This window comes from Engystomops pustulosus, chromosome 2, assembly GCF_040894005.1.
Source record: "Engystomops pustulosus chromosome 2, aEngPut4.maternal, whole genome shotgun sequence".
NCBI lineage: Eukaryota > Metazoa > Chordata > Amphibia > Anura > Leptodactylidae > Engystomops > Engystomops pustulosus.
In genome coordinates this window covers 201,312,087-201,334,448 of record NC_092412.1, presented here as the reverse complement: position 1 = coordinate 201,334,448, position 22,362 = coordinate 201,312,087, and the positions used below count along the sequence as shown (strand labels likewise).

At 42.0% G+C, this 22,362-nt stretch overlaps 1 protein-coding gene across 1 annotated transcript in view; it reads left to right on the top strand.

The window, feature by feature from the left end:
* The window catches only part of WWC3 (WWC family member 3), a 140,534-nt gene that overhangs the window by 117,012 nt on the left and 1,160 nt on the right, over positions 1-22,362 (top strand). The window contains exons 12-22 of the mRNA XM_072137840.1: positions 631-748; positions 2,727-2,801; positions 4,014-4,100; positions 7,302-7,494; positions 12,639-12,803; positions 13,001-13,152; positions 14,500-14,662; positions 16,856-17,020; positions 18,448-18,540; positions 19,047-19,277; positions 19,775-19,902. Of these exons, the coding sequence (XP_071993941.1) occupies positions 631-748; positions 2,727-2,801; positions 4,014-4,100; positions 7,302-7,494; positions 12,639-12,803; positions 13,001-13,152; positions 14,500-14,662; positions 16,856-17,020; positions 18,448-18,540; positions 19,047-19,277; positions 19,775-19,902 (1,570 nt within the window). The remainder of the gene's footprint in view (positions 1-630; positions 749-2,726; positions 2,802-4,013; positions 4,101-7,301; positions 7,495-12,638; positions 12,804-13,000; positions 13,153-14,499; positions 14,663-16,855; positions 17,021-18,447; positions 18,541-19,046; positions 19,278-19,774; positions 19,903-22,362) is intronic.

The window sequence follows — 22,362 nt, the reverse complement described above, 5'->3', positions numbered from 1 at the left end:
TTTCTTATCTAAATCTGGAAATGTATTTATCATTTAGAAAAAAACTAGATTCTGCTCTATTCAAAGATTAAGGACTAGGTAATGGTATGTCACACAGCGTAAAGGGCCTTCCCCAATCTCTCGACAATCCTGTGGCTACGTAATACATTTTTTTGGGGGTGGAAAAACCCTTTCACTCCTTTCAAGGTGACATGCCTCCACCTAGTGGTGAAATATAAGTACAGCTGAGATTTGTTAGAAACTTGTAGCTATTTTTTGCCTTTTACCATAAATGCTGAGAACAAGGCTGTTAGGATAACATATCTTTTTGATCCTACCATTGTCTGCCTAATCCTGACTTCAGTTTTCTTAGAATTCAGGAAATAGTTTGGCAAATATTATTTATCGACCTTAGAATCCCTTTTTCCAATGGATCATAGAGAAATAAGAGAGGGGTATTCATTTTCCTAGTCAAATAGTTAGGGGGTCTGTTGTTATAGGAAAGATACATGTTAGAAAATCTGATGAGTATTCTAGTAGTGGAACCCACTGTAGATAGATAAAATAGCAGCAAGTTAAATGGACACTTCAATTTTCTTGTGTGAAACTGCAGATATCAGACTAATACAAATATATGTTTATCATTTACAGAAATTGCAATTCCTGCAGACTGTGGAATAAGTCTAGAGAAAGCCAAAGGAGTCTCTGCTGGATTATCAGATGACTCTCTTGCAAGTGACAGTGGTGTTTTTGAAGCTTTGTGTAAAAGGTTTGCTATTTCTAATATTAATAACCAAAAATTTGTAAGTCAGAAAAAAAAATTACACCAAAAAGCATAATTCAACTTTAAATCTTTATTTAGTTCACAAAACATTATTAAAATGTAGCCATTGGCAAAGAAAGCCAACAAAATTAAAAAGGTGTGTGTAATAATCCATATCACTAATTAACCCAAAGTATAAATATGGTACAAAGCATAATATTACATCCGATAGGTATGAACTGCAGCATATCTGAACAGATGAGGATATGGTATATTTATGCAAAATTCCATTAATTAATAGTGCAGATGATAATAGTAAATGTTTTAATATACTTTATTAAAGAAAAATTTTGTTGTGCCCCCTTTTTTCCCCTGCCTTTCTTCCTGATTTTAAGGAAATCTACCATCAAGCATGATAAACGAAGGGGCACTTACTCATAGTTCCATCACTGTGGTAATCTTCAAATATTTGTTATTCATAAACTCCTTCCTTCTAAAATCAACTTATGCTTATGAGCCTGAAGGACTCTGGGGGGTCTTATCAGAGCCTCTTGTGCCGACCTTTACACTGTGCAGGATCACTTCCACTGTGTGCTGTAACATTTTTAAAGCAACGAGATTACAGCAGCCAGAGGAATGGGGAGACAGTTTAGAAGCGTGTGCAGCTGCAGCAAAGAGGGTCTCTGGTAACCCCTCCCGGACCCCTTTTGATTCATTACTATAACTTGATTTAGAAGCAAATAAGTCACGGGTAACAAATATAAAACAATTATCACAGTCATGGTGCTTTGATCTATGTGTAAGTGGCCTGGTTTATCATGATGGATTTTGATGGTAGATTTCTTTTAAAGGGGTTTGCCCATGAAAGAAAGTACTCAAATTTTATTCCCTTAGTGATGTTTACACAATAAAGATAATTCAAAGTGTGAACGGGGACTCTCTAGGCAGACACATTATGATTCCTGTAGTTGTGTTTTCTGACTATGTGTTTAGATTATCAGGGTTCAGGTTTTTCTATACTTTTATTTATGTACTAAACATTCAACTGGCATCTGACAAATAGAAAAAAGAGAGATGAGACAGATCAGAGATGAGAAATGAGATCCATGAGATGGATATAAAAAATAATGACACTGTCAGCTCTGCTGACTCACCTACAACACTCAACTATGCTATATGCCTGTAGCCTGTATCTGTCTGTAGCTAGTAGAGTAAGGCCCCTTCCACACTTGCGTTTTTCATGCGCGTTTTCTGCGCGTGCTATTGACGCGCAGAACTTGCATTGCACTCTGACCCATTGTAATCAATGGGTCTTTTCAGACTTGCATTTTTTTTCATGCACACACACACGTTTTTGTTTAAATCTCAGCATGCTCTACTTTTGCAAGTCACGCGTGTGAAAAACGCACCATACAAGTCTATAAAGACACATCAAAAACGCATTGCACTCTGAGACACTTGCAAGTGCAATGCGTTTTTCTCGCATCAATTGTCATAGAAAAGTTAGACCTCAGCCCTGAGTCCTTTCATGCACGTTATCTGCGCGTGAAAAACGCATTGAAATTGCATTGAAAACGCGCGTGAAAAACTGAGACACTGAAGAAACTCTGAATGAAAACTGATTGAACTCTGATGCAAAACGTCAGTTTTTCACTGACCAAACACTGATCGCACCCTGATCAAACTCTGACGTGATCTGCAACGCAAGTGTGGAAGGGGCCTAAGTCTCTGTACACTGCGCTGGTCTTGTAATGCAGGGGGGAGGGGAGTGTAGTAGAGAGCACATCAGTTGTGCAGACAAGAGAGGCTATTCAGGAGAAGAATCCAACCATAGAAATAGATTTATGGTTGTATCCAGGGACAAACAAAATTGTGTACACCAGGACTGATAGAGACAGGTTGGAATTATATCTGTGAAATGCTGTATTTTTGTTAATAACCATGAATTAGAGAATGTATTATTATCTGTGTTGTCTCTGCACAGGAATGAGAATGTCGAGGATTCTGGATGCAAAGACTCAGAGAAAAGAGAAGAACCTCAAGTGCATGTTGGAGTAGTGTGAGTAAAGCATCTATATTAATGTATAGATTCTACCCCACTGGTACCTTTTATTTTTCCTGGAAAAATGTATAGGGCGGCACGGTGGCCTAGCACTTCTGCCTTGCAGCACTGGGGTCCTGGGTTCAAATCCCACCCAGGTCAACATCTGCAAAGAGTTTGTATGTTTTTCTCCGTATTTGCGTGGGTTTCCTCCGGGTCCTCCGTTTTCCTCCCACACTCCAAAACATACTGTTAGGTTGTTTAGATTGTGAGCCCCATGGGGACAGGAACCAATTTGCCATGCATTGTGCAGCGCTGCGGAATCTGTATATATAAATAAAGAATTATTATTATATTATTGGACATGGCAATTTACAGTAACCGCATAGTGAATGAGGTTTTACCAAATTCTACCCACAAAATCACCCAGTACAAATTTAACTAAGCTGTTCCATGCAATTTTTTTTTTGCTAAGGTTGATTTCACCATTCTGGCAGGCTTATTTGAAGTGGGAACAGGACCCAAATTTTATATGCTCATTGGGGGTTTCAGCAGTTAGACCCTAAACCAAGAAGGGAATAACACTAAAACTTGGTCAAACTCTTTAATAGTCTCTTGTCACTTAATATATGCAATCACATTGGCACAGAGGAATCAGAAATGGTCATTTCTGAGCTTCTACATGAAGCCAGTTTTTTATCTAGAGACCAGAGCGAACTTTCATCACAGCACTTTTGTTTGTTTTCCCTAGGATCTCCCTACATACATGTACAGGCATTCTCACTATTGAATAGCAGTTAAAGTTACAGTTATGACATACCGATTACCAATGGCATAGATTGTGTCTTTATAATGCATGCACATTTTCATTGTGACCATGGGTGAACCTAAACTCTCTGCAGCTTGAGATGAGCTATAGAATAGTGCAATCTCTGCCTCATCCAGTAGTAATGTATCAGGCATATTTTTAGTATGGGGATTTTCCAAGCTGCTTCTCACATCATGTACAGTATGAAAAGACAATTTTTAAGTGGCAGATCCTGCATTGTAGTGGATAACAGGTGGTGCTGCCTGAGGTAAGAGGCTCAACTCGTCTTATGCTTGGTGCACTCCTGATTATGACTGGTCTCTAACCTACCCTATATTTGCACTTATTGTTCTATGACTTTTCATGCATTTCTTCTATTGTACTGTATATATGAGCACTTACAATACTATTTTTCTTTGTAGGTATGATTGTGGAAGCGAATGTCTTTTTGTACATGTGTTACAACTTAGGAATTTTAATGGACTTTCTGTCAAGCATGAATGCAAAATGTAAGTAAATATATTTAAATGGTATTTATAGTGTGACTCTTTGGACACATTCAATGTGATCATTTATCATGAAAAAATAGGGGCCACATTTTCTCTTACGCAGCACCCAGGTGCGGATTAAAATGTATCAATCATTTGCACCAAACAACTGTCTAAAAAGGCTTATGTCTCATTTATGAAGTCTTTTAGACCATTTTTTGACACTTCTCTGACTAGTGTGACAAAGGGGGCTGTCAGCAACCTTGCTGCTCGCTGACTGGATCTTAGGTTCAAGAAGGGAGCCTTCCGGATCTCACTGGACCGTGGTCTGACAGCTCTCCGCCCTCCAAAAAACCTGAATGATATAGCTGTCATCGCTCGTCATATATAGGCTGACGAGGCACCTAGGATATATTATGCAGCAACATAATATTATAGTCACAAATTAAACAATCAATGTAGGTAACGTCTCCTCAGACTTATATGAACACAAGAAGGTTCTTATTAAATGGAAGATTAATATCAAAAGTACAGTGCTTATTACACAAAAAGGGTGACACATTACACAGATATAAACATACAATGCAAAAAATAAAAATTTGGTAAAAGGCACACCTTTGATTTCTGAGAAAATCAAAGGATTTTTTGTGCGGCTGATAGTCCGAAAAATACGGTAAGTGAAGATTTGTAGTTGAAGACTGCCTGCTTGTATGACAGTAGGTCTTCCTTATAAAAGGATTTCTTCCGACGGGGTTCAACACTTCTGGTACTTTGCCTCAGTTGTTTTGTGAGGTTGGTGTGCCAGGGTTGCCAGTTGGGTTGTTTAGTTGTAGTGAGAGTGAGAAGAGCTACAGGGTCCAAGGCTGAGGTGATGCTCATGTTATAGAAGGTGACAGCAGTTTCTACCTCATTGCATGAGGATATAGAAGAGAGAGATAGAAGAGTCTGAGAGTTTGCAAATGTTTGATGTTAGATGTTTGGGTGTATAGACTTGTGAACTGCAGGAGTGGTTGGGGCCAGAATGGTGGAGAAGGTGAGTAAGTTCTGGTCATTGGGAGAAGTGTAGTATTAGAATGGTTGGATAGGGAACATACCGTATATACCTGTGTATAAGCCGAGTTTTTCAGCACAAAAATTGTGCTGAAAATCCTCAACTCGGCTTATACACGAGCCAATAGCCAGCCCAGCACTTAAAAAAAAAAACTTATATACTCACCCTTCGACGGCCCCGATGCGCAGCGCTGCTACCCCGATGTCAGTGTGGCTCCTCTTCTGGCTTCCACGTCTGTCTTCTTTCTTCTGTAACATCCCGCAGGGCACGGCAACGCCCTTCCCGGCCGGCAGGCGTATAGTAAGACGCGGCCGCTGCTGACGTCATACTATGCGCCGGCCATGAAGAAACATGGGTGCCCTGCAGGATGTTGCCGAAGAAAGAAGACAGGCGTGGAAGCCAGAAGAGGAGCCACACTGACATCGGGGTAGCAGGGCTGCACATCAGGGCCGCCGGAGGGTGAGTATATAAGTTTTTTTTTTTATTGCTGGGCTGGCTGTATACTACTGGGAACAGGCTGGGCTGGATGTATACTACTGGGGGCAGGCTGGGCTGGCTTTATACTATTGGGGGCAGGCTGGGCTGGCTTTATACTACAGGGGGCAGGCTGGGCTGGCTGTTTACTACTGGGGGCAGGCTGGGCTGTCTGTATAGTACTTGGGGCAGGCTGGGCTGGCTGTATACTACTGGGGGCAGGCTTGGCTGGCTGTATACTACATGGGGGTGGCTGTATACTACTGGAGGCAGGCTGGGCTGGCTGTATACTACAGAGGGCAGGCTGGGTTGGCTGTGTACTACAGGGGACAGGCTGGGCTGTCTGTATAGTACTTGAGGCAGGCTGGGCTGGCTATATACTACTGGGGGCAGGCTTTGCTGGCTGTATACTATAGAGGGCAGGCTGGGCTGGCTGTATACTACAGGGGGCAGGCTGGTCTGCATTTCTACTACAGGGGGCAGGCTGGTCTGGATTTATACTACAGGGGGCAGGCTGGCTATATACTGGGGGGGGGGGTCTGTGATCAATGCATTTCCCAACCTCGGCTTATACTCGAGTCAATAGGTTTTCCCAGTTTTTGGGTTGTAAAATTAGGGGTCTCGGCTTATACTTGAGTATATACTGTAAGTTGGTGAGGACCACTGTGAGAGGCAGAAGGAGGAGGTATAAGAGCGCAGTTTAGAGATAGCAAAATGAGACAATTTTCTAGAGATGAAAAGGTTGTGAATATCAGGGAGTTTGTTTCATACAGAATGTGTATTCCATAGTGCTCCAGAGAAAGAAGGTGGAGGTGGTAAGGGGGTCAGATAGATCGTAGATTGGAAAAATGATGAGATTAAGAGTAGGTAGATCAGTGACGGATCACTGAGGTAATAGTATGAATTTGTTTTTCATATAGCATTTTGAAAGCGTAAAAGGATTGATTAGCATTTTGGTGGTGCAAATTACGACTAGAGATTCTTAAACTACACCAGATGGATCATCAAACATCAGATACAAAATCTGGTCCAGCAGAAGACTGTCTAGTCACACTCTGTACTGGTTTAATGTGGGTCGGGAAGTAAGAGTTCTCCTTAAGGAGACGGCCAATTAAAGCCACCATGAAGGCATGTGGAGTCTTATAGCCATGGATGCTCCACTAGGGGTATTCTGGGAAAATATGCAAAGTTTTCCATGATGGGATAAGGAAAACCATGTCTCTTTCAGCTACCTTGTACGGCAGCAAACTTGGTTTAATGTGGAACAGTTTGATAAATCTCCTTGTCTACTACAAGGGTTAAACCAGACTGCAGTACCATTAGCATCACCGGGATGGACCCAAAGGTGTTGAACTAAACCTCACATGTCCAGTTGTGTAGCATTTAATATATAGAAGATTACAACTGTCTCACCATAGTAACCATCAACTGTATGGCAATTTTACCCATTCTCATTCATATGTTATATATACTATCCAAACCATCACTACTAAATAAAATATTAGATATATATATATATATATATATATATATATATATATATATATATATAGAGAGAGAGAGAGAGAGAGAGAGAGAGAGAGAGAGAGAGAGAGAGAGAGAGAGAGAATATATATTATGTAAAGAATATTTGATTGATTGTCTAGTTTTTATGTAGTTTTTTTTTTGCTGACAGTGTTGCATTTCTTCTATTACAGACATATTCGGGTTTATCTGCCTTCTCTTGATTCCATCACACCAAGCACTTACTGCTCAAAGGCTTTGGATTTCCAAATGCCTCTGATGTTTAATGAAATTTTTCAAATTCCTATGCAATCCAGCGTCTTAAAGCTGAGCTCCTTACAGTTATACATATGTTCTGTGTGTCGTGAACAACAGGAAGAGCTACTGGTGAGTAGGAATTCTATACCTTAGACATGGAACTGGGGGTTATGTTCCTTTTTAGGCAGAGGGTCAGGTAGGTATACGGAATAAGCAAATAACTTCATGTTTCCAAAAAAATGGTGGCCTTCGCCACTCAATTGAAACTAGACATTTGACAGATCCTAGACATGGCATCCAGCTGAACCATCTTTAAATATGCAATGTACCGTATATTCCGGTGTATAAGACGACTTTTGAAGACAGAAAAATCTTCTGTCTTCTCTGGGGTCCTCTTATACGCCGGTAATCCTGACCGCCCGTGTGTATTCACGGCAGCGGTCGGGTCGCGCTGCATGGAGAGGGCTCACGGGCTGAGCCCTCTAAATAGCCGGTAAGTCTTTGCTGCATGTTGCAGCAAAGGCTTACCGGTAACACCTAGCACCGATCGCGGGTGTTTTCACAGCGTGGGCTGCCGGCAAAGCTGCCGCAGCCTCGAAAAGATAGCGGCGCATGGGCGCCGCCATCTTACCTGGGATCGTGACGTCATCGGGGGCGGCGATCCGTCTCCATGGTAGCCTCGGGTCTTCCAAAGACCCGAGGCTATTTCGTTTTAACACATTGTAATGAATGAGGAGGAAAATCCCCATATACTGCCATACTGTAGTATGGCAGTATATGGTAGGATCGATCAGACAACCTAGGGTTAAAGTACCCTAGGGAGTCTGAAAAATAGTATAAATAAAAATAAAAAAAAGTTTAAAAAAAATTATAATAAAAAAACCTAAAATTTCAAATCACCCCCCTTTCCCTAGAACTGACATAAATATAAATAAACAGTAAAAATCATAAACACATCAGGTATCCACGCGTCCGAAAATGCCCGATCTATCAAAATATGATAACGGTTTTTTAATGCGTTTAACCCCTGTAAGGGATTAGCTCCGGGGATCGTCGTCTCCTAAGCAGACGACCAGCACACACAGGGAATTCACACAATGTGAGTAAGGTTAAAACTGGCCTCAGCCAGCTTTATTTGGCAGTACACAAACTCAAAAATAATACCTAAGCCTCTCCGGCACTAACTATACATCGAGGTTCCCTACCTCACCAGGTGCTGGCCTACTGCCAGCCACCCCAAAAACACAGTAACAGTTCACTGCCACCGCTCCACAGGCCTTTGCCGTAGCCTGTCTCTTCCCCAGGGTGGAGCCCAGTGTGAAGTCTGCCCCATGTATTAGTGCAGCCCCTCCAGCTGAAAACTAATCAACTTAATTAGACAGACCCAACTTTTCCAGGTCTGTCTTCTACTCAGCTTTTCATAAGGCAAAATGCACATTTTATGCCCAAAAGCTTCTCTAGTGGCAGCCACCCTGCCACATATCCTCCCCCTGTGATCAAGGCCGTAGGCCTGATCAATAAACTTAATTCTCCCTCCGGGGTCAAAGCTCCTATATTGGGGTCTAATCCCTACGGTTCCTAGAAGCACTGTGGAGACCCTACTATCTACTACATCTTCTATACCTGGAAAATGACAGCTTTTTTCCTTAACTGCAGGAGACAGAGACAGCTCAAAATTAGTCCCAGCATCTCTTCCTTCACACAACTGATCATCTTCAATCATGTCTCTATTAACAATGATAGATTTTCTTCTCCTCTTTCTCTTGCATTTTACTGGAGACTCCACATACCCCTCAGGGCTTGGCATGGTTAGGCCCCATCTCTTCATCACCTTGTGGATGCCGTCACACCGGTTACCATCCACTGAGGCATATGCACTGTGCTTTTTCCCCTTAGCATTGCACACGACACGCACTGGTTTGCCCGTTTTCCAGTCTTCAGCTTCGGCACCTTCTTTGTCATTGAAGGGGGCATTACCGTTCAGAACCAGGGCACGATTCACATTGGTGAGCTTCTGGTCACATGTCTGCAAAGCTGTGCGCTTGCTACCTCTGAGGTCACAACCTCCGCTCTCGGTGTAGGTGAAACTCATCTCAACATCAGCATCATCCTCATCACAATTGTAGCATTTATACCAGTTATTCCGCAAACCAGTATTCACATGACGCTTCAGTTTATTGATGCTTCTTCTGGCCTTGTTCACACACGAACTCAGTACATCAATCTCCTCAGAAGCCTCAGGTGTATCAGATGTCTGGTTTCCCCCTGACATTTCCTGAACACTGATGTGAGACTCCTCCACAGGTGACTGACACAGGCTATCCTCACCTCCTGCAGGTTCTGAGCGAGTAGCTGCTTCTCTAGGACTCTGTTCACACTCGCTGTTTGTGTAACTCTGGGCTGAAGGGAAACCACTAACAATCAGGATCTCATTATCTTCACCTGCCCTTGCTATGGCGGTATCCCTATCTGAACTGCCATTAGCTACATTACACATCTCAGGCTCGCTACCTGTGTCATTACAACTCACAACCTCTAGGGGCACCTCTGAGCTAACTCTCTCAGTATCTAGGGCTGCACCTAGTTCACACTCTGCATAATTCTGAACAGACATTGTAACGCTATCAGATGTTATCGGCATTGCAGAATTGTCACATGTTACAGGTAGTGTCATATAATCACAGTTAACACTATAATCACAGGTTAGAGGCAGATTATGCACAACATTACACTTTTCTGGTTTAACTTCAGAAATTAAGGCATCACAAATATTATCATCATCACATAGTCCATCAGACTTTATCAGTCTCAGTGGCAGAGTCTCCTTCTGTGGGATCAAGACCCCTTGGTCACAGTTCAGACTGCAACCTGTTGAGACTCCACCCACCATCACCTCAGGTCGCTGAGACTTCTCCAGATCGTCCTTTGGGGAGATTGGGACTGTACCCGATGTCAGAGGGGTCTCCCAGGAAAAGCAGCTATTCCCACTACTTGGAATACTTTCCCACAAGTCCCAGAAAAAAGGGAGGTTTTTCCCCAGGATGAACTCCACCTCCAGATCTGCACAAATCTCCAGCTTATGTGTCACAATCGCAATATCACTTTCAAAGTCAATCCAGACAGTCTTACCCTTCCCTGGCTGGTACTTCAGGAACAATAAGATGTCCGGTTTAACTCTGGAGACATCCTGAGAACAGTCCAGTTCCACCATCAGCGGGATTCCACCCACTATCATCTCACAGGTCTTGACTGGCAACTTCTCTGGTCTCCTGACCAGAGGACAATGAGGTGCACTGACCTCACATGGCACAGCCGCATGCTGTCGCCGTTGGTTGCCCCTAGCAACCACATCTTTGCGCTGCTGCATACACGCTGCAACACGTGGCCACAGGACATTCCGCCACACACCGGTTCATCTGTAGACATCTGCAAAGCTGCTCCCGTCGGTTGCCCCCGGTAACGGCACATAGCAACCTCTCCTCAGGAACTGCAGACCGATCACAGACATCTTGAACCATCGGCTGGGATCCGCTCGCCTTGGCAGTTGGGGTCTCCATAACCCGAATGGCTTCTGGCATTCCAAGGTCCTCCCACATCATCTGCCGCCAGCGTCTCTGGAACTCATCCATCGGACCCATGGTGATTACTCCCACAGCAAACAAGCAGTCTCTGTATATCTCTCACACCAAGACAAATCTTCCCGTGACCACAGCGCCTCCAGCAGCAGGAACAACAGTCTCTCACATGAGGGTTACTGGCCCTTTAAATCTCGCTGTGTGTGCTGATTTCCATGCCACAGCATACCGCCACCATATGTAAGGGATTAGCTCCGGGGATCGTCGTCTCCTAAGCAGACGACCAGCACACACAGGGAATTCACACAATGTGAGTAAGGTTAAAACTGGCCTTAGCCAGCTTTATTTGGCAGTACACAAACTCAAAACATAAAAATAATACCTAAGCCTCTCCGGCACTAACTATACATCGAGGTTCCCTACCTCACCAGGTGCTGGCCTACTGCCAGCCACCCCAAAAACACAGTAACAGTTCACTGCCACCGCTCCACAGGCCTTTGCCGTAGCCTGTCTCTTCCCCAGGGTGGGACCCAGTGTGAAGTCTGCCCCATGTATTAGTGCAGCCCCTCCAGCTGAAAACTAATCAACTTAATTAGACAGACCCAACTTTTCCAGGTCTGTCTTCTACTCAGCTTTTCATAAGGCAAAATGCACATTTTATGCCCAAAAGCTTCTCTAGTGGCAGCCACCCTGCCACACCCCGTAACGGAAAATAGCGCCCAAAGTGGAAAATGGCACTTTTTGAAAAATATAAAAAAATCTATTAAAAGTGATCAAAAGGTCGTACAGTCCTAAAAATTATATCATTGAAAATATTATCAAATTTCTCAAAAAATGACACCACCCACAGCTCCGTACATGAAAGTATAAAAAAGTTATTAGCGCCAGAATTTGGCAAAATCAAAAAAATAATTTTTGTACAGGAGGTTTTCATTTTTGTAAATGTATGAAAACATTATAAAACCTATACAAATTTGGTATCCACGTAATCGTACCAACCCAAAGAATAAAGGAGACATGTCATTTGGGGCGCTCAGTGAAAGACGTAATATCCAAGCCCACAAGAAAATGGCGCAAATGCGTTTATTCACCATTTTCATTGAATTTGGAATTTTTTTCCCGCTTCTGAGTACATGGCATGGAATATTTAATAAAATAAAAATTTAAGGTACAGTATGGTAACATTTACAGTAAAATGGACGATGGTAATGTTGTTGTTGTATGCCTTATGTTTATGAGTGACAGTTTTCCTGCTATATACCTGCATGTCATAAGAATTTAAATTTAAAAAAGGACCATGTTAAATTCAAATCTGTTTTTTTAAAAATTTTTACCGGTGTTTTGTATGCGTTGGAAAAGGGGTAGTCTTATACGGCGAATATATCTTAAACTCTATATTTTAAACAGGAAAGTAGGGGGGTCGTCTTATACACCAGGTCGTCTTATACGCCGGAATATACGGTATTTCTTTTTGCATTTTTTCCCTGTTTCTTAGATTTCAACCACATATTCTACACAGATATCTCACCCTTCTGTAGAGATATTGGCATTTTATAAAACTTGTCCCTCTCTTGGTTGGGGCAATGTCATTTTCTTATCCCAAACACAAATTGCAAGTAAGATTTCATTGGAAACCGCCTTCCTTACACCCCCATCGCTCTTTGTAATAAGAGGTCTTATTCGTCTCTGTTGTTGTAGGGGATTGCTCAGATCAACTTGGCTGGCTACGAAGGAGCCAAAGAGATGCATATTCAGTGGTATCCTGTCCAGATCTACAGCAGTGCTACACCACAGAGGGTTAATGATGGTGCTTGTGTTGGAGACTGCACTCAGAGGAGTGATATCGCTAAGCCACGAAAAAATGTGAGTATTATTTACAGAGAGACAGGATGAGGTGTCATGGTGACCCAGTTGTCAATTTTGTAGGGGTGAGATAGGGGCTAGGAACAATTTACTACAGTTACAACTCACATAAACGCACAGAAGGCTATTTTAAGGTTATTTATAATGTAAAAACAGAGGGAGCTGGGTGCTGAGTGATTTTTGGTCTCTTCTATTAGGATGCGGTATCTGTTCTGTTGGCTCGGACGACAGCGCAGCTTGAAGCAGTGGAGCGTGAACTGGAAGAGGAGAGGGTGAAGCTGGAATATACTGAGGAGGAGATCCTTGAAATGGAACAGAAAGAGGACCAAGTAGAGGCAAACTCAGAGGGGTACACAGTCTACTTTTCAGAAATATTAAACCTTCCCCACTGTATAAATGGTTAGGTTATTTTGGCCATCAAGCTAACTTATTAGAGGTGCAACGTTAGACTAGACAATTTTATTTTACACCAGAATGATCATTCATCATCAGGCACACAGATAAATCTGGCGCAGTATAAGACTGTCTTACTTTTTAGACACTAATAATGTTTTTACATGTTTATATGTTTATGTACCTTTTGAAGGGTATGTTTCATATTTCCAATACCGCCAGACCGCTGTAAGCTTGGTCCGGCATGCAGACCGCTATGTACTACACTGGGGCACATGTCATAGTTTCAGCTAGGCAGATTGTAAAATTTTAGCGACTTTTGTCGTTTTTGCACCATTTTTGCGACTTTTAACTCTGTTCTGTTTCACTTACGCCTTGTCTGCACCTTTGTGCAGTGTGCTTTATGTATCATTGTTTTCCAGATGTTCTGTGCAACATTTTGCCATTTTTGTGCACCTGGTCCAGGGCAGGTGCAAAGGAAGGTTTTTTTTTTCCATGGACCCAATTTGAACATGTAAATTGGAATTATTTCACATGCTTTAACTATTTAACATTTTGCACAGTAACCTCTTTTGTCAAAATTCTTAATTTTTTTTTAATTGGTTACTTCTAACGGTGAGGTCACACGTAGCGGTTTAATTGAGTTTTTAATGCATTTTGACTAATTACTGAGCTGAGGATAGGTGAGGATTATTTCATTACTGTTAACAGTTGTGTTTACAAAACGCAATATAAACGCCACATTGACGCATGTGTTAACATTTCCTTTACTATGCGTTTTGTACATTCAAATGTTAGCAGTAATGTAATTAGGAAATTCCACTCTCCTGAGCTGTTGTAATAGTTTACAAAATTCATTAAAAATGCAACATGTTAAATCCCAAATTAACAGTAGTGTCCACTCCTTTATATAAAACCCCTCTTGTGGCTTGTGCCATGTGGATTTGAGACATTTGCAACAAAAAGTCTCAAAAAGAAGCCAAAATTTTTACCTGCCATGATAGGAAAAACTGAACATGTATCACAAGTAAAAGACAGGATCATACATAAGGTGCAAAAAAGAGCTGGCAAATGTTTCTAAAATTCACCTCAGAGAGACAAAACTATGATACATGTGGCCCACTGTTTCCTAGGTTATCGGTATGTTACGATAAAGCTAGCAATTTAACACTGCTATTACTGGGGGAGGGCTAGGGAGCTGCTTACCTTAGTAAGTGCCCCTAGAGGGTTTATTTATCCTGACCGGTCCTCTTTAAATGTAAAAATGAATTTTCTTTTCTGTTTGTATCTCTTATTGGCCCAGGAGCTGGCAAGCAGACTCCGTGGACAGTGGTTGTCATAGTAACAGTACACCGCTGAGTGCTCATTATCCGGAGACTACATACGGCGATTCCATACATGGTCCTATATGTACAGGGCAGGCAACCCTGTATAATTCTGTGAGGAGTGACAGTGAGCCTGTGAAGGTAAATTCAGTTTATATTTTTTGGTGGTGTAATTTTTTATTTGTACTTTATTTGTATCTTTATTCCCCCATAAGTAATTTAGGTAGTTGTATTGTTCCTCTGGAAGGCCTTTCTGAAATGACAGTATGACATCAGTGTTTGGAAGTCAAAGCACAGAAAATGTATAAAACTTTCCACCTTTTGCTTTCAAATACTGATGTAAGACTGGTAAGAATACTCCTGTGTGAAACTACTTAAGAACATTTCCACACTACCGTTGTCGGTCCGTGAAGCACAGAGAGTTAAAAGAACTCTACCATTGGGAAACTACTCTTTGAAGTAGTGCCGATGCAGATTCCCCATGCCTACAGCAACTGCATCCTGTTTTTTTTCCCAATTCCGGGATGCAGCTGCTGCAGAAATAAACTTTAATTGAAGATTATTAAGATTAAGATTATTCATTTCAGAGGCTACTGGGAGGGCATAGTTGCCTCAGAGCGCTCCTGGGTCAAAAACAACTTCACGCACCCAGAAGCTATTTCAGACCCACCTACCCCCTTGTCATTTAATTATTCTTGTGCTTCAATTGAGCTCTGCGCAAGCGGAGTACATCCTGTCCCACTGACAGAGTCGTGCCTGATGCTTGTGAGCATTGCACATGTGCAGTAGCTCATATACGACTGCCAGTGGCTGGGATTGGGGAAGGTCTGTACATGCGCAATAGTTCATGAGCAGCATGTGTGCCTCTGGCAGCAGGACAAGAGCTACTGCATTTGCGCAGAGCTCGATTGGGGGGTAAGCGGGTCTGAAATGGCTACTGGGGCATGAAGTAGCCTTCAGCCCGAGAGTGCCTGGAGACTAATACACGCCCTCAGTAGCCTCTGAAATTATTTAGCATAATCTTTAATTAAAGTTAATTTCTGCAGCAACTGCATTCCAGAGTTAGGAAAAAACAAGACGCAGCTGCTGAAGGAATGGGGAATCTGCATCCAGAACTACTTCACAAGTCCCGTGTCCTAGACCGACAACTCTCCTGGGGAAGGGACTTTTTCATCATAGTAATCTACCAAAGTCACTTACATTATAATGGAGCGTGTTACTAAATATATTACATGACTATTCTCCACATAAAACATCCTTTATATAGTCCCCCAAATAATTTATAGCACCCGACAGCACCTGCAATTTATTATATATACCAACCCCTATATACAGATCCCCCATAGACAGTATAGAGTTACGCCAACCCCAGTACCACACAGCTGCCCCCACTATATACAGCCTCCCCCCAGAATACACAGCCTCCTCCCCCAGTATTACACAGCCTACCCCAGTATTACACAGCATCCCCTAGTAAATACAGCCTCCCCCAAGTATACACAACCTCCTCCCCCAGTATTACACAGCCTTCCCAAGTAATACACAGCCTACCCCCAGTATAATACAGCCTCCCCTAGTAAATACAGTCTCCCCCAGTATACTTCTGCACGTAACATCACCCCAGCCTTACTGGCTCTCTGCTCTCTCTGACATAATTTTCGCTCTCTTCTTATAACTTCCCTGACACCTCTGACACCTCTATCTCGGTCTGTGGGCTCACAATAGCACCGAGGCAAGAGGCACGCTGTCTTAGGGTTGTGCTGGACTCTGACCTCTCCTTTGCACTATATATTCAATCTCTTGCTCGGTCCTGCCGCATGCAGCTCAGAAATATCTCCTGAAACCGCTCATTTCTTACAGTTGAAACCTCTAAAATGCTAATTGTTGCTCTGATCCACTCTCGACTAGACTACTGTAACTCTCTACTGATTGGTCTTCCACTCACTAAACTCTTTCCTCTACAATCTCCTCTTTATGCAGCAGTCAGGCTCATCTTTCAGACCAAATGCTACACAGATGCCTCCAGTTTTTGCCAATGACTGCACTGGTTGCCCCTCTCCTTCTGAATACAGTTTAAAATAATAATCCTCATCCACAAAGCTCTGCACAATGCAGCACTTCCCTATCTCGGATCTCAGTCTAACGGCCAACCCATGTTCTTCGATCTGCCAGTGATATTAAATTAATCTCTACCTTAATTCAAGCCTTTAGTATGGGTAATGTTAGGGGGGGGGGATCCAATCTGATTTGTTAATTTATGGTGTTAACTATACAGTTTTTTGATAACATGATCACTAAAGTGACACAATATTTTTTTCTCTGTATGTATTATAGGTAGATAAAGAAACCAACACGGAAGATGTCTTTCCAGAAGATGTTACTCTTCTGAAGAAGGAGAGATCCTGTCGCAGGTCTCGTGGATCTCCCTTTGTCCGTAGCAGCACAATTGTCCGCTCTCAGACCTTTTCTCCGGGGGCTCGGAATCAGTATGTTTGTAGGGTAAGTCTGACTTAAAAATAATATACTGTATATACTTGAGTGTAAGCTGACACGAGTTTAAGCCGAGACTCCTAATTTTAACACAAAAAACTGGAACAACCTATTGATTTAAGTATAAGCTGAGGGTGGGAAATGCATTGGTCATAAAGCCTGCCAGCCCCTGTAGTATATAGGCTGCCAGCCCCTGTAGTATATAGCCTGCCACCCCTGTAGTATATAGCCTGCCAGCTCCTGTAGTATATAGCCTGCCAGCTCCTGTAGTATATAGCCTGCCAGCTCCTGTAGTATATAGCCTGCAAGCCCTCTGTATTATATAGCTTGCCAGCCATTCACCTGTAGTATATAGCCTGCCAGCCCCCTGTAGTATACAGCCTGCAAGCCCCTGCATTATATAGTTAGCCAGCCCCCTGTAGTGTATAGCCTGCCATCCCCCTGTAGTATATAGACTGCCAGCCCCCTGTAGTATATAACCTGCCAGCCCCCTGTAGTATATAGCCTACCAGCCCCTTGTAGTACATAGCCCCCAGGTTTAGCTTTGCAAATTTCCTTTATTTGTGTATCTATGCATTGACATATAACATTTTACCTTGATTATCCATCAAGACGTAGTAAAAATCTTGATTGAGTTCACTCTAATAGTTGCATGTCCATAGTTACTCCATGGCCTCATGAACATGACCATGTTATATTTGAGCTGCACAAAGCAGTATGAAGCAGTGTATCAGTCCCTAGTGTACTCGCCTATGCCTTTATTTTCATACAGAGCATGAGAGATTTTTTACAGAATCTGGAGAAAAATACTGTCTCCATGACGTTAAATTGGATGTAGATGTGGATCAAGTGTTGTATCTAGTGGAGAATAACCCTGTTGTGCAGAACTTTACTGTGGCATATGGAGTTCCTACTGATCCTTAGCACAGATCTTTACCAGTCTAAGACCGCATTCACACGACCCTATAAGCTTGCAGCCGTACATATATCCCCCATAAATGGCAGTGGCGAGCAAGATAAACCAAGGGCACTTTCTGAATGATCCAGGCACTGTGGCAAACTTCCCATATTTGTTATGCATGGCCTCTTTCCCTCTAAACTTTTAAAATTATGCTAATGGTTATATGAGCCCCTCTGTGCTGCAGATTCACAGGCTGCTACAGTTCCTTTAATAAATGTGGCTCAACTTGAGAAGTCCCTGCATCCGAAACATTGCACCTTACAGGGCAGATGAAGTGCCGATAACAGATCTATAGGGACTTTGGTCGCCATTCATCAAGACTCACAGTTGCACAAGTTTTGGTTGTTCTTTACCATGGGATAAAATAATGTTTGTTCTCAAAATCTTTAGTTTAATCTTTAGTTTTGAGCTATCTCTACTGAACCCTGCTTGTGAACATGTTTTGTGTTTTTTATTGTAATTTCTCTTTATTTAGCTATATCGAAGTGACAGCGATAGTTCAACATTACCAAGAAAATCACCTTTCATCCGCAATACACTGGAAAGGCGAACACTCCGCTATAAACAGGTATGAGGGATGAATCTAAACTCTCTGTTGGCTGAGACAAACTACTTTTTATTAATAAATCAGTTCTCCATGCAGTGCCTTACACCCACTATGACATAAGGTGTCAAGAGATACTACGTCAGGTTTTGCTTTATAGCAGGTGACTGCACATTTGATGCTGCCCCAGTCTTGCTCTAGGTGGTGCTGCCGGAGGCAAGAGGCTCAACTCGCCTCATGAATGGTGCAGCCCTGGGATAATTTCTCCTTTGCAGCACTTGTACACTCTTTTTGATACTTTTTGGTACTGTCTTTTTGACACTTGTACACTCTATTTGATCTTATTATTAGTGAATGCATGATATAAGTGAATGGGCCTGTGGGAAATGGTGATATAATTTGCCTGATATTGAGATACTGGACACTTGACAGTTTTTATCGATATAGTTATCGATTTTATAATTTGTTGGTATATAATTTGATTTTTTTACTTGTTCAATGCACAATACTAATTTGTATTTTCCTTGCAGCAAGCCTGCCAGTCTTCCATGGCAGAGATAATGGCAAGGACATCTCTTGACCTGGAGCTGGATCTCCAGGCATCCAGAACAAAGCAGACGCAATTAAATGAGGAAATACATTCTCTTAAAGAGCTGAAGCAACGCCTGGAGGAGGCTCAGCTTCGAGGCCAGAGTGAACTTCCTCAGTGGGTTCTGAGAGATGAACGATTCCGTAGTTTGCTCTTAGAGGCAGAAAGACAGGTACATGTTATATCATAAATTCATTTGGCATATATGTATTTACAGCTTCAAAAATATATTGTTGTAATGATGTTGCATTTGATTAAAAGTAGAATATGTAGTACAGGTCTATTGACATTCAAGTGTAGAGGACATCATGGGGCTCATTTACTAAGGGTTGCTCTGTGCACTTTACTTGGACTGTGCACCTTTTTCTGGGCTAAAACGGCTTGCACAGGTATTTAAGAAGTGTGTGTGCTTGGATTGTGTCCCACGTGACCCTTTTTGTGGTGCAGCTGCGCTGGCTTCCATGCGACACGAATTAGGGGCCATTATAGATGGACAATGCACTTTCATTAAACTCCAGTGACCCTGTAAGTAAATGTGCTCCCTTGTATTTTTGCCAGCGATATAGGTGACCATTGGCTGGAGTCTTTTACATGACATATGGCTTATACTTATGGGTTGTTTGATGCCTGTTTAAGTCCTGACTGTAGATTTTGTATTCTTGCACTCAGACTAGACAGACCAAACTTGAGCAGCACCAAGAACAAGCAGCCGAGAAAATGCTTAAGAAAGCCTCAAAGGAAGTGTTCCAGCTGCGTGGCCGAAACCAGAAGGAGCCTTTACAAGTGCAGACCTTCAGGTAAGATGAAGAACATATGATTATGCACGGAATTTTGCAAACTCATTTTCTACTCTAACACTAAAGGTCTAATCCTTGCACAAATGTCACCATTTTTGGTCCTGATGAAATTTTAAAACACTGGAACATAAATGCATACATAAAATTTTTGCTGGAGTCTGTCTGTGATAATGACTAAAATGACTACTCTCTTTACTCACACAGCAATACATACTAATGATCCCTTCTTAACCTTTCCTCTTGGCTGGACTTATCCAGATATGTTTGTTTGGAGGTAACCAGAGTTTTAAAACAACCTGAAATGTATTTCCTATGTGTACATTTGGCAACCAGTGGTTGTGTTGTGATTTGTAGCTCGCCAATGGTTTTGCTTTTGACTGTTTGGTGATTTTGTTTGCTATTTATAATATTGAGTTGGTTTCAAGTGAAATTCAACCTAAGGTAAGGTTGAACTAATCCATAGGTCAGAGTGGTCTAAGAATAGTGGGACTCCCATTAAGTTAGATGGGTTTTGGAAACTGGTTTTCTGGTGGACCAGTTGAGGCTTTTACACCCTGCATGCCACTTTTGAAAAAAAATGTGGGTGGTGATGTCCACCCTAGCCAGCCAAATTTTCTATTATCTCTATCCAAAATGCTGTCGTAAGTTATAGCTGCCATCAATGCCAGGTCAACCCAGCATTGATACAATTGCACGGTTAATCCACAATGGATGGTCCATAATTGTGATTATGCTTGTAACCATATGGAGTAGCCAAGGAAGTGATGTACTTTTTCTTTTTGGTTTGTTTTTGTTGTCACTTTAGGACGATACAGTTGCACATACATTTTGCTGAACATCCTTATGATAACCTCCACACAGACATATTGGAATTACTAAGAGGTTCAGTGCGCCAGAGTGGAAATTATTACAGGGGTTGTCCACTTTCAGCAAATATTTGATATGGTTTGTGTAAGTAAAAGTTATCCAATTTTCCTATATACTTTCTGTATCAATTCCTCACAGTCTTATAGATCTCTGCTTGCTGTCATTCTATAGAAAGCTTCATTGTTTACTTCCAGTGGGTAGAATTCTCTCCATGGTCATGCGATGGACAAGCGGGTGCACAAGCCGTTATTATCGCACAACTCCTATTACTCTCAGTGATAATAACAGTCTGTCCATAACATTACCATGGACAGATTTCTACCTACTAAGTAAACATACAAGCTTTCTATAGAAGGACAGCAAACAGAGATCTAGAAAACCATGAGAAATTGATACAGAAAGTATATTGGAAAATTGGTTAACTTTTCCTTACACAAACTATATCAATTATTTATGCAGCATGAGGTGCAGAGAGAGACAGAGAAAGTTCTGTAGAATCCCATCAGACTGGGATGGAGGAACTAATAGGGAACATGGGGAGATTTTTTACCTCACTGTTCTGTGTAGGAGACATCTGCATCCACAGTCCTGAACACATGCAGCTCTGCTACATACACAGAGAGAGCTCAGTCACATGACCTCTTCCTCTGTGAGCAGGGAGAAGAAGCCCCTCCCCTTCCAGGAATTCGACAGATAAACAAACTACAGACTCACATGGGCTTATCAGCACTGGCAGAGAAAACAGCTCCTGCTGCACCTAGATAATCAGAGGGGTATAGCATTGAAACTGCTGGGTATAGGTAACAAATAGGCAAAGATGTTTGAAAAGTTTTCCAACTTCTCTGAAAAAGGTCATGGTTTCTGAAAAGTGGTAGGAGGGCATGGCTTAGTCTGTGCACCAGAAAATTCCAGCTAATATTGGTCTAAAGTAGATTCCGTAGTCATAAACTACTCCAGATAAATTATCCAGCATGATTTATCTGGCACAGAGTACGCCTGTGTAATTCACTTTGTAGCAATTAACTCTTATCTGATCTATTTATCAACACTTTCATAAATCTTCCCCAATGCATAAGTCTTAATAAATATCTCCTAATGTGCATAAACTGCCCTATTAATGTCTACCGTGTGCAAATATATATCTTTAAAATTTAGTTAAAGGAGTATTCCCGGAATATGAACGTCTGACAGAAAAATCCATAATGCTGTAAATAAATCAATATAACAAAACTCAATGTCATTTGTCACAAAATAAAAGTTGTCACAAAATAAAAGTTATGGAGAATGGTGGTCTACGCAGAGCCCTGCGTGTCAACCACCGGGGGGCAAGCACAAGAGAAGGGCGCGACACTTGTGTAATACCGTACGGTAAGATATGATGTGACTAATGTACGTAATCCCGTACAGCAGAAAAAATAATGGCGAACCGGTGCTCAGTGGATGAAGGATTCTGAATGTTTTACATTATATACATTATTGTAATGGCCTGAAATAAGGTGCCATATAATGTAAAACATTCAGAATCCTTCATCCACTGAGGGCCGGTCCGCAATTATTTTTTCTGCTCTAGGGGATTATGGGCTTTCTAAAGTA